Below are 14,494 nucleotides of genomic sequence, written 5' to 3'. Positions count from 1 at the left end.
TCTTCTTTACACTCCGCAGCTCAAACAAACAGTGTTTATGAGTCACATGCTCAGCGTGGATGAAAACAAAGCCGTTGCTGCCTTGCACTGTTGACTGCCTGGAGTTTAAAGCCTCTGACGCAGCCTATTGTTGTGGCCTGATTGCTCGCTGTGTGTTTTTCAGGAAGTCTTATCAGGCGGAGGAAAAGTGAACGAGCACCTCGGACTGTAGCTCTGCTGCTGGATCAGAGGCTGCGGGACAGAATTAAATGATTTCCATTATTACTCTGAGAATTATTGCTCCCCCTCTGAAAGACTCCAGCCCCAAGCCAAGATTACTATTTCTGGCAATGTTTGCCTCGGGAAGGAACTTTCGCAGATTTAATGGGACCTGGGCCATTGTACACAGCCTTCTGTATGGCACTCTGCCACCATTTCCACAGAGAAGAGAGGAGAAAAAAAAAAGAACTGAGGGATGTTGTCTCAAGTCAATTCAAAACAAGACTGTCTCGTTTATGTGATCCTCAACACAGGCGATATATTTCAAATGCTGAACTGCGTCTGAGGTGGAGATCTAATGGCTTTTAGTTTGCATGTTGGAGGTTAAAGATCAGAGTCCGACAGTGTCTGCGTGACCCTGTCATCTGTCGTAGTGTAGCTCTGAGGAAACATGACTGACATTTAAATCAAATCACAAAGATCTTTGTTTCAATCTTTGCTTTTTTTATTCTGGACAACTCTGCATTCAAAACTGAAGTAAAGGTACAGAGGCATCATCAGCAACGTGTACTTTAAGTACTTATTATGCAGGAGGAGGCCTATTGTTACATGAAACTGTAAGTGGCATTTTACTTCTGTACTTTATGCCAAAACTCTTAAGTTAAGCTGTAACAATGCTTCGTATTTCACATTTAAGTTAAAATATAGTTTTGTATATAAGATAGGAGAGATAATATTAGACCTTACGGATCCCCGAGGAGACATTCACATGTTACAGCAACCCAAAGACAAAGAGGTGAGCAAGACAAAGAACTATGTGAGGGAAATAAATGAAAAATAAGCTAAATAAGTTAATGAAAAAATGAGAGTTGACTTCAAAAAAATCTATACATTACAGTCAATTTTGCCTTTTCACATCTGAATTGAATATTTTCACATTTGAGCTGAAATTTTAACATGTGGAAATGAAATAACGTCACATTTGAACTGGGTGTTTTCTGAAGCGATTGTTTTTTTCTACATGTGAATTATATAAATATGAAATATTTGTGCCAAGGAAGTAAAATCTTAAATTAGTAAAGGTGTGAAATTGAACAGGAAAATACAATATTTCCTTCTGAAATGGCGTAAAAGTACCTGTAATAGTAATACTCAAGTAAAGTAGCCTACATATACTGAAAACAAGGCTATACACATTAAATTAGTTAGTTAGTCCAAAAGATTACTGATTAGTAACATTAAACATGAAGAAAATAAATGTACAAGCAGCTCCCCCCAGTGACAGAATGTTCTCCCTTCTACTTCTTATTTATTTATTTATTTATTTATCATTACAAATTACATTTTCATTTTGACTGGAACAGATTACAAATGAATCATTGCTCAAACTAAAGAGTAACTAAATAATCAGAAAAAAAAAAAATAGAAACAGTGTAAGCGGAGAGACACAGTCTGTGTTCGTTTGTGTTCTCATGTGAAACTACTTGGTGATTATATCACATTCACACTTAAGTACAGTAGTATTATCAGCAAAATGTAAAAGTACTCATTCTGCAGAAACTACTTGTCTTAGGTACAATTTTAAAGTTTACTTGGGTATTTCTGCTTTATACCTCCACTATATTTATATGATAACTTTAGTTACTAGTTGCTTTTAACACATTTTTGAAATAATTTATTTTATAGACAAATACAAAACTAAAATATATATATACTCCAATAAACAGTACACACATTAATATTTGTATAATTTACTTTAACATGTAGGCTACTTTTAAAACTTAAGTACATTTATTTATAGACAATTTGGATACTTAAGTTTATGCTGTAAGACTTTTATTCATCGTATAAGTAAACGTCACTTTCACCAAAGTCATACTTTAACACTAAAGCTTTACATTTACTCAGGTATTACTCTTGTGTACATTTTACAACACTGACCTTAATGTATCTCCCAAATTGTTTCAAGTTAAACACACTCATTTTTGTAGCTTTCTGACGCAGTTTTTTTTTTTTTTTCAAAATAAAAGCATTTTGAACCAGACAGGGTGTGAAATTACCAGCCACCAGCCAAATATACTGACAAAATAGCACAGATTTCAGACAGATAATAAAGATTTACTATTGAGTGGAGAATTTGAACATTTATTTGTAAGTGGCTGGTGGACGGTTACACTTTGAAACGTTGATTTCTCATGCTGGAGCCAGGTAGTCAATGTAAAAACAAAAACAAAATGACTGCAAACCGCTCAATTATTAGGACAAAGCTGTCAGTTGAACATGATCACTTACATCAGATTTTTCACTTTATTAGCACAGGATCATTCAAACATATCAGTGCCTTCTGCTCCTCGTGGCAGCTCGCCACACTGTGTAGCAGCAGCAGCAGCAGCAGCAGCAGCAGCAGGCCTAATGGTTTGTTATTATGACCTTTTGTGTTTCCATTAGTCTCTCCTGCTGCAGTATTTAGCTTACAGTATGTGATTTAACCGTGTGTACATTCTGCACACTGGAGCTGTAGAGGAGCCCCGAACCTGCCGCACAAGAGGCGACTTTAATCTGTTTTAATGTAAACAGATGGCTTTGCTCAAAGGCACTGAGTCACCATCATATTTAAAAAGCTTCCATTAAAGCAGCTCCTTCAGGGTGTTTACAGCTGAGGGCAGGCGGGGGTGAGTGTGATTAGTCTACCACTCCAATGTCCAGCTAATGACCACTTAATGTTTTAAACTCTGACTCTGCAGGGTGAAAAATATGCTACCACAAAAGGAAACACACGGCTGTGATGGGACTGATCCTCCTCAGTCATTCGCTTATATGATCTGAGTCCAGTTGAGCTGCAATATTGGACCTTTTCATAACGTGGAGTTAAAGGTGCAATATGTAGTTTTGGGGAAGAAATACATTTATTGACTGATTTTTCTATGTCTAAACAAACCTAATAAACAAACTCTCTTTATTTTGATGACTGAATAAACTGAATAAACAAACTGACCTTAAAGGACAACACAGTTTCATACTGTTTTACTGTGCTTATATGTGGCGGACCCTGCCAGCATCCATAACCCCAGTTTAACTCTGTACAATTATGAGGTACTTTTACTTGACTTGAGTATTTACATTTGATGCCACTTTGTGCTGCCTTTCAGAAGGAAATGTACTCTTCTTTCACGCCACCATTACTTGTAAATGTACGCCGTAGACCTCATTGAGGTCAGTGAGGCTGTGTGTTCGCAGCAGGCTGATGCAGAGCAGATCATCTCACCCTGCAGCTTTAATAATAGTTCACATCTCGGGCAAATCAATCCGCTGGTGTTTAACTGCAGCAGCGGTGGAAAAATACGATTCATCAGCCGATGAACTCCAAACAGCAGCAGGTCTGAGAAACTATATACAAATCTGAAGATTATGTTCAAGACAACATGATTATTATGTGTTAAATGTGGAAAATTCTGCTTTCAAATTCTGATTGGTGCAGAGAAATTATCTATCTATCCATCTCTCCATCCATCTATCTATCTATCTATCTATCTATCTATCTATCTATCTATCTATCTATCTATCTCAGTATTTCACAGGCTTATTTTTGACGAGTTGGTCTCAGGGGAGGACAGGAAAGATCGCATGGGGCAGTTTTGTCCAGAGAAAAGCTACTGGAAATGTTTTTCCACACAGTCCCAGGAGCGTCTTCTTCTTCTGGTGCTTCTGGCTTATTTTATCTCATTTTATTTCATTCGTTGAAGACTGATCCAACTGTCCAGCTGCTGCACTATAAACACATCTCCCTGAAACGAAATCTGTAAAATTGGTTCGTCTTTTAAATTTAAATAATAATATGCCATAATAAAATATTTATATTTCATTCTTATCACACAGTTATAGACTTTGTCGTATAACTCTGACTTGCAATGGTCCTGCTGCTCATTTAACATGTTTTATAAGTCTCCTTAAAGTCTTTTACACTATAGCATACTTATATACATTATATATATTCATATTTATGTCCACAATGTTACTGCAGACAACATGATGTGATGTCTTTTTCCTCAGCACATTGACGAGGTAGCAGCCCATAACTAAAACCAGCCACACACACACACACACACACACACACACACACACACACACACACACACACTAAAGAAATTGGCTTCATTTTCTAGCAAAATGCTGCCATCTAGTGGCTAAACTGTGTATCACCGTGACATGTCTGCAGCGTGGTTTTGGCCTGAAACATAAAGCAAACTAACAAAAAATATAAAATAAACAGCCGCCCACCTACTAATTCTTTAATTAAACACACCCATTATAAAGACAACATTCTTATTTTGTTAAGATAATTTGAACCTTCTACGTGTGAATTTGCCCAATTAACACATTTCCCGTCACCCTGCTCCTGTTCCTGGACGGGGTCGTGCGTTCAGATCTCGAGGGAGTCCCGTGTTTAACCTTTGACCTCCAGTGAAGCATGAGAAGGGTCTTTAGGGAGGATGTTGGGTCGACTCAGGAAGTGAAGGCAGGTGTCAGCTGCTGGTGTTGGGACTGGTGACACTGGACTGAACAGCCTCTGCTGGCTGTTCGCCTCACGTTACTACACTGAGCTGGTGTTGTTTGAACTTCAAAGTCAGGTTTTTATCGTAATTTCATCAGAAGTTTTGTCTGATTTTTCATTTTATGAGTGCCAGTGTGGCTCCCACAAAACATGTGTCAACTTAAAGGTTATGTAATTGTAACATATACATTTAAAAATGTTATAGTAGGACAATTTATCTATATGACATCTTTATCATGATATGAGATTATATATATCATGTTATATTTAGGATATTGTTGATATGCAGTGTTGTATAAAGTATCCATAAGTCATACTTGAGTAAAAGTAAAGATATTGTGAAAGAGAAGTCATTTTCTGACAATAAATGGATTTATGTATCAAAAGTACAAGTAACAGTTAACATCTACAGTATTTACATGTACTCTGTATACCAGGGTGGACTTTTATTTATCGGTATCAGTATTTAATTTTTTTTAATCCGATTGCTTCTTCGGCTCTGATGCAGCATGTAATCTGGAGTGTAACTAAGGTTATCAAATAAATGTAATGGAGTAAAAAGTACAATATTTTCCTCTCAAATTAAGTGAAGTAGAAGTATAGAGTAGCATAAATGGAAATACTATAAGTAAAATACAAGTACCTCAAAATTGTACTTAAGTAAATGTCCTTGAGTAAATGTACTCAGTTACATTCCATCAGTGGTAATATGGCTATTTGCTATCTTTTCCTGGTTTTATATGATGTCATTTTCTGAACTTACGAGACTGTCGACTTGTTCTAATACTTACTCTTATATCACAATACAGCCTAAAAATATATCTTATATCCCTTTTTTTATCATGTTCAATACATTGGCAAATATCCTGATTGTCATTCCTTTCCTTCTTTTGTGCTGTATGAGCTCCATCCGAAAAAAATAAAGAAAATAAAAAACATTTAGATATTAAATAATTAGCTGTATTTTCAAAATGAGCCAAAGCCATTTTGAAAAAAAATATTTTTTTTGCCTTAACAAACTCAAACTCTCTTTGTTTTCATGACTGAATAAACTGAATAAACAAACTGACCTTAAAGAACAACACAATGCCACACTGTTTCACTTTGTTTATATTTGGCAGACCCTGCCACCTTTCTAGCTTCATACAGTGGTCTGGTTTATTCAGTTATGGAAAAAAGATAAATATTTCTGAGTTTGTATTAATACCTCATTAATATAGTAAATATAAAAATTCCGAGTCTTAATTTCTTCTCCAAAACTGCATAATGCCCCTTCAGTTTGTATTGTATCTTGCATGGTTGTGATGCTAACAAATACCTGTCCAGGTACTTAACACTGCTTCTGTCGTAGTTCTCACTACAACAGGTGTCTCCATAGCTCCACAACGTGAAAACATTAACAGCCATGCCACACTGTCTTAATATCTTGTTTTGTGCAGCCAGCAGTTCAAAATACAAAGATAATCAGCTGTAAATACAATATTGTAATGACTGAGTAGCACAAACATGTTGTAAGACCTTGTGGGTTGTTTTTAAAAGTGTATTGTTTTCAAAACTCTCTCTTTACATTACAATTCTATCAGATCACATCAACAGACTGTAGTTTTCTTTAGGTCATCACAGCCTCACAGTTTGAGTAAAAATGCCATTGCACCATCTAACAAGTGAGATTTAATCCACGACAGTTCCCTTTTTTCTGACTGCACGTTACAGCCAACACCCTAAACTACTAAAAAGAGAAGGAGAAGCAAGATTTACAATCACAAGTGCAAATCACTTGGTGCAGGAGGTCTGAATCTTACATACATCTGTACAAATTATTTAACAGGAATCAGAGAGCAAATATACAAACGTGTTCCTCTAAAATGGCTTCAAAAACTTCTCAGCTGAACTGAGATTAAGAAAATGTGTTTGCATTTTGATAACAGAGGAATTTAACTAGCTAACAGTGCACACATTGGAAAAAAACGTTGGCACATTTACAAAATAAAACCTCCAATCGAGAGACACAACCATTTGAGCACATTTTAAAACTATTACCAGATACGTGACAATCTGTTTAAGAAAATCAGCATAAAACTTCGAATGGAAATTAAATACATAATATCTGGTGTGAATTCCATAAACATGAGCTTTAGTGATTTAGCACCATGTCAGTTCAAGTTCCTTTAAAAAACTATAAAAGAAGGTCAGGAGCAAATGTTGACACAGGCTCTAATTATTTTTGTTTTGTTTCGTACGGACAGGACTGAACTGTCCGTTTCTAAATTGAATGAATCCGTTAAACAACATATTGTAATATAAAAGCTCCTGCAGACTTCTCTCTCTACCAGCTGTTTCTTTAAAGGAATAGTTTAACAATTTGGGAAATTATTTTCTTTTTACCCACAGTTAGTTTAGATGCTACTCGAGTCTGTGTGGCTGTACATTTTCCCAAAACGTCGAACTATTCCTTTAACTTTTTACAGCACTGTGTGAGGTCAGTTAAAAATCTGAGACGTGAACATAAACAATATAAAAAGCACAGCATACATAAAAGGTGCAGTGTTTCTGACAGACAGTCCAGCCCCCGTCTGTTTTAGCTCTCGTCGCCGGCCTGCACCCTGCCGTCTCCCAGCAGTCTCTCTCTTTCTCCCTGGTCGCTCTCCTCGTCTGTGCTCACCATCGCTGCGCAGCACGGTAACCTGGCCAGCAGGGGGCGGTGCAGTCCATTGTAGAGCGCCGTGCCCAGCAGCAGGACCAGGAAGCCGAGCACCTGCAGGCCGTGAAACTGCTCCCAACCCAGCCCCAGGCTCACCACCCAGATGACCAGCGTGCGCAGGCTGTCCAGCACCATGCGGGTGGTCGCGCTGATCTCTTTAGTGACGCTGATCCCGGCGAAGTTGAAGAAGGCGATGCTGACGGTGTTGCCCAGCAGAGCCAACAGGATGAGAGGCTTGTGGCCAATCTGACAGAAGGCGTCCAGCGCGTCCTCGAGGACGTGGCGAGGGTTGTCGCTGAAGGCGCCAACACCGATGAAATACATTGGGATGAGGAGCAGCGACAGGACGACGAACCCAAAGAAACCTGGAAACAGAGAATAGAATTGTATGACTTATATCAGTGGTTCATGACGGTTTTAGCTTGTGAACCCTAAAAATGTTGATTTCTTGCAACACTTAATGTGAGCAGTTCAACCACAGAACGATTTACCTTGCTATATTTAATTCATTTTTTAATTCCAGAAGAAGTTAGTTAGACCAAGTCATGACCGAGACCAGAGTGTATCGAGCCTGAGACAAGACCAAGACTTTGAGAGGCTCACGCTGCATGACACACAATAAAATGTGCAATCTGCAAACCATAGGCACTCCTAAAACTGATCTGAAAGAACCGCATTTGTGTGAAAACACCCACACAGGACAAATGAAAAGTCATCTTCATTCAGCTCTTTTATTGCCATATATATTAGAGCCAGACCGACATGCGGTTCGTTGATGTTATCAGCTGATATCGGCCTATTACAGATATATCAGTATCGGTGAATATGTTTTCAAATATATGAAACTTGGGGCGATTTATAATTCGTAAATCTGTGTGCATATATGTGTGTACATGTATAAGAGTACCTTTAGATACGTCTTGATAAAATAATCAAAAATCATTGCAGAGATGAATTTTATGTGCGGAAATTTTTTTTGTTTTCTATGAGCAACAAATACAAACAAACCCTGAGGAGCTGAAATTAACATATCCATTATTATCCAACACTCCTTTTCCATGTGTTACCATCCACCTAACCACCAATAATAATTTATTGTGCAAGCAAGTGGTCCTGAGACCAAGACCGATGTCGAGTACTACAACACTTTCAAATGCTACTTAACAATACAATATTATAGACATTTCTATCCAAATCTGTTTGAAAGAGGATACAGATGGAGCAAACAAACAAACAACTTCTCTATCTGCTGCTGTTTTTTGACATCTGACCTTTGCCCTCCCCATTATTTACTTGACCTTTTAACATTGGCTTTTGTGTGTTTGTGTGTTGAGGGGGCTACTAATCCAAACTCAAAAGTTCATCACCAATACCGACAGAACTTCAGGTCTAAGTTTCCTAGTGGAGTGCAAACTAAACACCTGAAACACAAGTTATATGTAACAACTGCCGTACCTTCAGTACCAACGGCCCGAAGAGGATGGACATCGTGTTTGTAGACAAACTTTTCCTCCAGGACCATCTGCACTGAAACAATGACCTGAGCCATGATGATCAGAAGGTCTCCTGCAGGACAGAACACAGTAGTGGTGTTTTATTTACTGCTTTAATGAAGGGAAAAATATTATATAGCTGTTTTTTTTCACTTTAGTTTTATGTTTTACTGAGGTTCTGTTTCTGCCTTTTCTTTGTTACTTTTCTTGCTGTTTTCATGGACAAAATCAACTTCGAAAAATAAAGCACATAATAACTAAAATTGTGCTAACCCGTGATGACGTCACTGAGTTTGTGCTCGTCATCATGGTGCCCGCTGAAGAAGTCGGCGAGGCCCACGATCACCAGGCCAAGGATGGTTGTGAGGATGCCGACCCACTGACTGGGTGCAAGGCGTCGGCCCAGGAACGCCACAGAGAGCAGACCGGTGAAGATGATGACGGCCCCACGCAGCATCTGGAAGCTGGAGGCGCTGGTCATATTGAGAGCTGAAAACACATGAAAAACGTTATAAAAGGATGATACTAGTTAATTTAAGAACTATATGCTTTCTTTTCCATGATACTTCCATTATGAGGGTGATAACACTGAGAAAAACAACACTATCTTTGGCTTTTTTATCTCATTTCCTGACCAAAGGATTCTTTAAACAGAAGATAATCAATTCTGTTTGTTTGCACCAATTGGACTCCTTACATTTGATCTTTGAAGGGCAGTATAGACCTTAACATACATTTCCAAAGTCATGTCCTCCATAAATACAAAAAAAAAAAAAAACTTCAAACAAGTTTGTGAGCAATATTTTCTACTTACCTAAGTTTTGTGACCGTTTTTCGCAGAAAAAGGCTAAAAGGCTAAAGTTCACTTACCAACATACATGATGGAGGTAGCCGTCATGTCACACATGGCGGGAGGGAAGAAGAGGAGAGGGTTGAAGCTCTGGCCCGGGTTCATGATGGGCTCTGGCCTACGTCTGTCATGGCAAAGTAAGATGTAGAAGACTGCAAGACAGCTCAGCTCACCCAGAAACATCCCCACTGCCTGGAAGATGAAGAAGGCGAAAACACACAGAAAGATGGACAGACAGACACACAGAGAGGAAACGGGTTATAATCTAATTTAATTAGTCACTGATTGGATTTGTTTACAGAATAAGTCACTTCAGATGTATCGCTCCTCACAAGTCAGCAGCATTTATTTGCGTAAATATATTGATCTACATATCTGCTGCTAGGGGTCTCTCAACCAAAACAATGAAAACAAAAGACATTGATTAAGTACGTTGTGAAGTATCGCGGGACCATGGGAGTTGCATCCTTCATTGGTAAACAACCACCATTGCTAATCAAAATCATCTGACGTGACTCAGGCAGAAATGTTCATGGACGAGGTAATGAATTAAAAATGTATTCAAGTAATGTTTAGTCATGTTTCTGGTGTTTCCCCAGAAGTTACAGTGACAAGTGGGCTTGTGTAACATAACATTAGTAAGTCTGCAACTGAGTGAAGGAGTAACAGTTTTATAACAATTTGGAGATATTTTAATCTCTCAACACAAAAAAGCAAGACAGACACTGTTGTAATGTTGTAATGTGTATAAAACTAACATTAAAAGGGATGGAGGTTTTATCAGCTTTGCCAGATGTTAAAATTCAGGTATCAGTAAAAACAAAACAAAAAAGTGGACTGGCGCGCCTCTTTTGACACCATCTGATAATTGTGCTACAGACAGTACCTCAAGCGTGACACAATAATGTCACTTGCAGTTTGTTGCCTTACCTGTACGAACGGGTGAGAGAATGAATGTTCAGGATCATCACGGCAACCTTTCGCTGAGAACATGTCCGCCCATCTGTCAGACAAGAAGACATTTTTACAACTCAATATTTAGCCGACATTTGACAGGTGGTTGGTGCTCATCTTGTGCCCTGATGGTTTGTTGTGACACATTTTACTTTTATGAAAAGCTCGCAGCTCCTGTGATTTGGATATTACACTTGGCCGTATAACCGTTCCATAGTGTTTCGATTATATGATTTGATGAGGGTTATGTGTGAAGTTAATGAGTACTGAAGTGTCTTTTATATAACCCGCTGACTTTTGTAGTCAGACAGTCAGAGGAAGCATGAGCAGCATGTGAGCGTCCTGTCTGCATTAAAAAAATGCAAGACAAGGGAATGTGGTCCTGAGAGGTGATGACACAGCACTTCCTCCACATGCATGACTCCCGAGCTCATGAATGATATAGAAACTAGAACTGGGCCCGCTGACTGAACCAGACGTTCCCTTTTTATTCACAGACACTGTGTTTTGGATTATATGACTTCATGCGGTGCATGTTTTCCAGTGAAAGTTGCACCAAAACTATCAACCTACAAGCTGTAACTGATCTCAGCTGTATGGCTTTAAAACCAGTGAGGCAGCACCGGAGTAGAACCCGACCTAATAGTTGTTTTAGTCTTTTCTCTGAGCGACATGACACAGCTTGTTTTGTCAGTCGTATCAACTCCACACAATGCACTCAAACTGTGATTCATAAGATTTGTTCAGCTGACAAAACCCACAAAAAGACAGAGAAGTGTGTGTCACGCAGTAGAGAGCTGACATCACAGATTAATAGAGAAGTAAAAGGAGCTGGTTTCTGGAGCCCCTTCCTACTGTGGCAAGAATAGAAGGGAACGCACATGAAACAATTAGTCATGAATAATTTATGTGATCCATCAAGGAGAAGTATCAAACATTATCTTCTCAAATGTGATGGTTTTAACACAACTATTGTATCATTATCATTCAGTGCCGTAGATAAGCAAATGTACACGGTGTGATAAATGTCAACTTCCGTGCCGCAACATACCTTGAAAATGTTACACTGCTGCGACCTGAAACTAGCTGCTTGAACGACTTATCAAATTAAATGTCATTTTTCACTGTTTCACGCTTCTCAGATTCCAGGATTTGTTGCTTTTATCTGTTTTATATAAAATTAAAATTAGTCTTTGGATTTTGAACAACTGGTTGCACAAAACAAGCCATATGAAGATGTCCCTTTGTGGTCTGTGAGGATATAATGTGAATTATTCACTATTTTCTGAGATTTTTTAAGGCTGCACGTTAATAAAATTAGGATTGGTTGCAGCTCTGACATATATATCGACTATTTTTTCATGCCAGCTACTATATTTACCTGTGATCTACAAAGAAGGTTGAACTAGGTTAGTACTTGACCTCACTTATGTCTCATCATAGCACATTTGCATACAAAGATACTGTTACCTAGTGATCATGCATTTTACAGTTACAGAGCAGTTTATTTGGATAACCACGACATTTTACTTTAGATAAAGCCTCTTTGAAGAGCCAGTTTCCTGGCAGCTATCTTATCAAGGTGTCAATAACCTTTACATCAGCGTCTAGCGTGGAAATCAGCCTCCTGATACATGTAGCTTCTCCTCACACACAGCTTCACAGGGATGTTTAAATTAGCCGCTTTGAAAGCTAACAAGCTAACATTCCACTAGCTTGTTGTTTAGCTAGCGGCTAACAGCTACAGCAGCTACAACTACAAGTGGGCTAGAAATGTGATAAAAATATGAAACAAAAACGTAATAGACGACTTTGCTCGACAACTTAGCTTAAGAATTGGTTAGCTGACAAGCACTACAGTTTATGTTCATTCACACTTTATGTGAAAACACTGGTTCAAACCTGTTTTAGCACACTTTCAATCTCCTACAGTGACATTAAGTAATTATCAACCCGTGATCCAAATGGAGAAACATAATTAAATCTACTCACTTTGCCGATAATGTGTTGAGAGAGCCGGTTGTGAGCATCAGTCCCGCAAGGAACAGCTGGTATTTCGTCCAAGCCATGTCGGACGTGTGAACGGGACAGACGAACCAGGTACAGTCGACCACCAAGTTGTTTCTTGTCCACAGAGCCCCGGGTTGTTATTCTCACAGTTCACTCACTCTGCCTTTGAACGCCACATGACAGTTCAGAGTCAGCTGACCGCGCTGCATTCAAGGACTCCCGGAAATAACGTAATCAAACAAATCGAAAGAGGGTAGGTGTGAAACCCAAAGATTTATTTAAAAGAGGGAAGATGGAAGGCATACTTACTAATACTAATTAGTTTATTTTTATGGCTAAATGCCACCTACAAAACCTTCTACCCTGTATTTAGAAAAGTGGCTCAAAGATTGGATACAAGTTCTCCAAAATCTTGTGCTTTTATTTACAACCTTCAGACATGTGACTCAAATCAATAAATCCAAGTCTCAAGTTTTTTTTTTCTTGGGCAAGTTTAGTCACCTTTTCCCTAGAAAGATAGTAGTAACTGTCAAATAATGCTATTATTGTCCAATGTATCCAACCTGTTCAAACATGATAATATGATAATTAATTGAATTTGTTATTTTGAGATTCAGTCTTCTAAATCACTTTAAAGTAGTGGAAAGTCTGACAGCCAGACCACAGGCTAAAGTGAAAACATAAAATGAACACCGACAAGTCATTCGAGTTATCATGTCTCAAGTCAAGTCACAAGTCTTAAACTTTCAAGAATTTCAAGTCATACATTTTCTGTTAAGTCAAGTTGCAAGTCATCAAAACAGTGATTTGGTTGGCTTGAGCCACATCTCTGACAACCTTTGTGCTCCACTTGCACTTCTGTTGTGCCAGCCTGCACTTCCTGGCTAAATTGCCCTTAGTTTTGTAAAACCTGGTGTGGAAAAAGTAATAAAGTATGTCACACAGTGAAATAATCAGGTAAAAGTCCTGCAGTCAAACATGACTTCAATAAAAGTATATAGTTATCATCAGTGAAATGTAGGCCTACTTAGATATCAAAAGTAAAAGTGTGCATTCTGCAGTAATGGTCCCTTGGATTAAGATTACTGGTGCATTATGTGTATGTGTATAATAACCAGTAACAAATGCTGTCAGGTAAATGTAGTGGATTGAAATGAACAATATTTGCCTCTCAGATGTAATGAAGTAGAAGCGTGAAGTTACATAAAATGAAAATACTAATTTACAAGTATCTACAATTTTGTACTTTAGTATAGTACTTAATATGAGAAAAAAGGAAGTTTTTTTTAGCTGAGGTACAAAGTTCAGGGGGAAAAAACTGTGTTCTCGCGCTTCTGATCATATCACATGATCCTCATCAGTTGATGACATGTGCCCAGTTTCCTTGGAATTTAAGATGTTCAATAAGTTTCTATTAATTCCCTTAACTTTAAAGGTCCAGTGTGTACGATATAGTGGCATCTAGTGGCAAAGTTGCTGCAAACCAGTTTAGTACCCAGAGCCCCCACCCCTTACATAATCAGTTTTTCTCCAAGCTTAGCAAAGTCATGACCCATCTTACTCTGCCTCTGAATGGCTACTACTTGTTTCGGTATGAGAAGTGAGATTGTTTCAGGTTAGGGTAAGAATGTCAGGCTAAGCCAATCAGAGCCAGAGAAGGGCAGGTCACGTCTTCGCTATCCTGGTTAAACAAATATCACTTCCCCCTATTCTTGTCACTGAAAATGTGAAAGGCC

At 38.4% G+C, this 14,494-nt stretch overlaps 1 protein-coding gene across 1 annotated transcript; it reads right to left on the bottom strand.

Moving 5' to 3' along the window:
* Nucleotides 1-6,275: 6,275 nt before the first annotated feature.
* Nucleotides 6,276-12,932, bottom strand: slc35f6 (solute carrier family 35 member F6). Its single transcript, XM_084377650.1, has 6 exons — nt 12,741-12,932; nt 10,725-10,797; nt 9,815-9,986; nt 9,218-9,433; nt 8,907-9,017; nt 6,276-7,816 (listed from the first exon to the last, which is right to left on the bottom strand). The coding sequence occupies exons 1-6, from the start codon at nt 12,815-12,817 to the stop codon at nt 7,329-7,331; spliced, it is 1,137 nt and encodes a 378-aa protein (XP_084233776.1). The 5' UTR covers nt 12,818-12,932; the 3' UTR covers nt 6,276-7,328.
* Nucleotides 12,933-14,494: the final 1,562 nt, after the last annotated feature.

The sequence above is a fragment of the Pagrus pagrus genome (genome assembly GCF_965226575.1).
Source record: "Pagrus pagrus genome assembly, chromosome: 16".
NCBI lineage: Eukaryota > Metazoa > Chordata > Actinopteri > Spariformes > Sparidae > Pagrus > Pagrus pagrus.
This window is presented reverse-complemented; position numbering and strand designations above follow the sequence as displayed.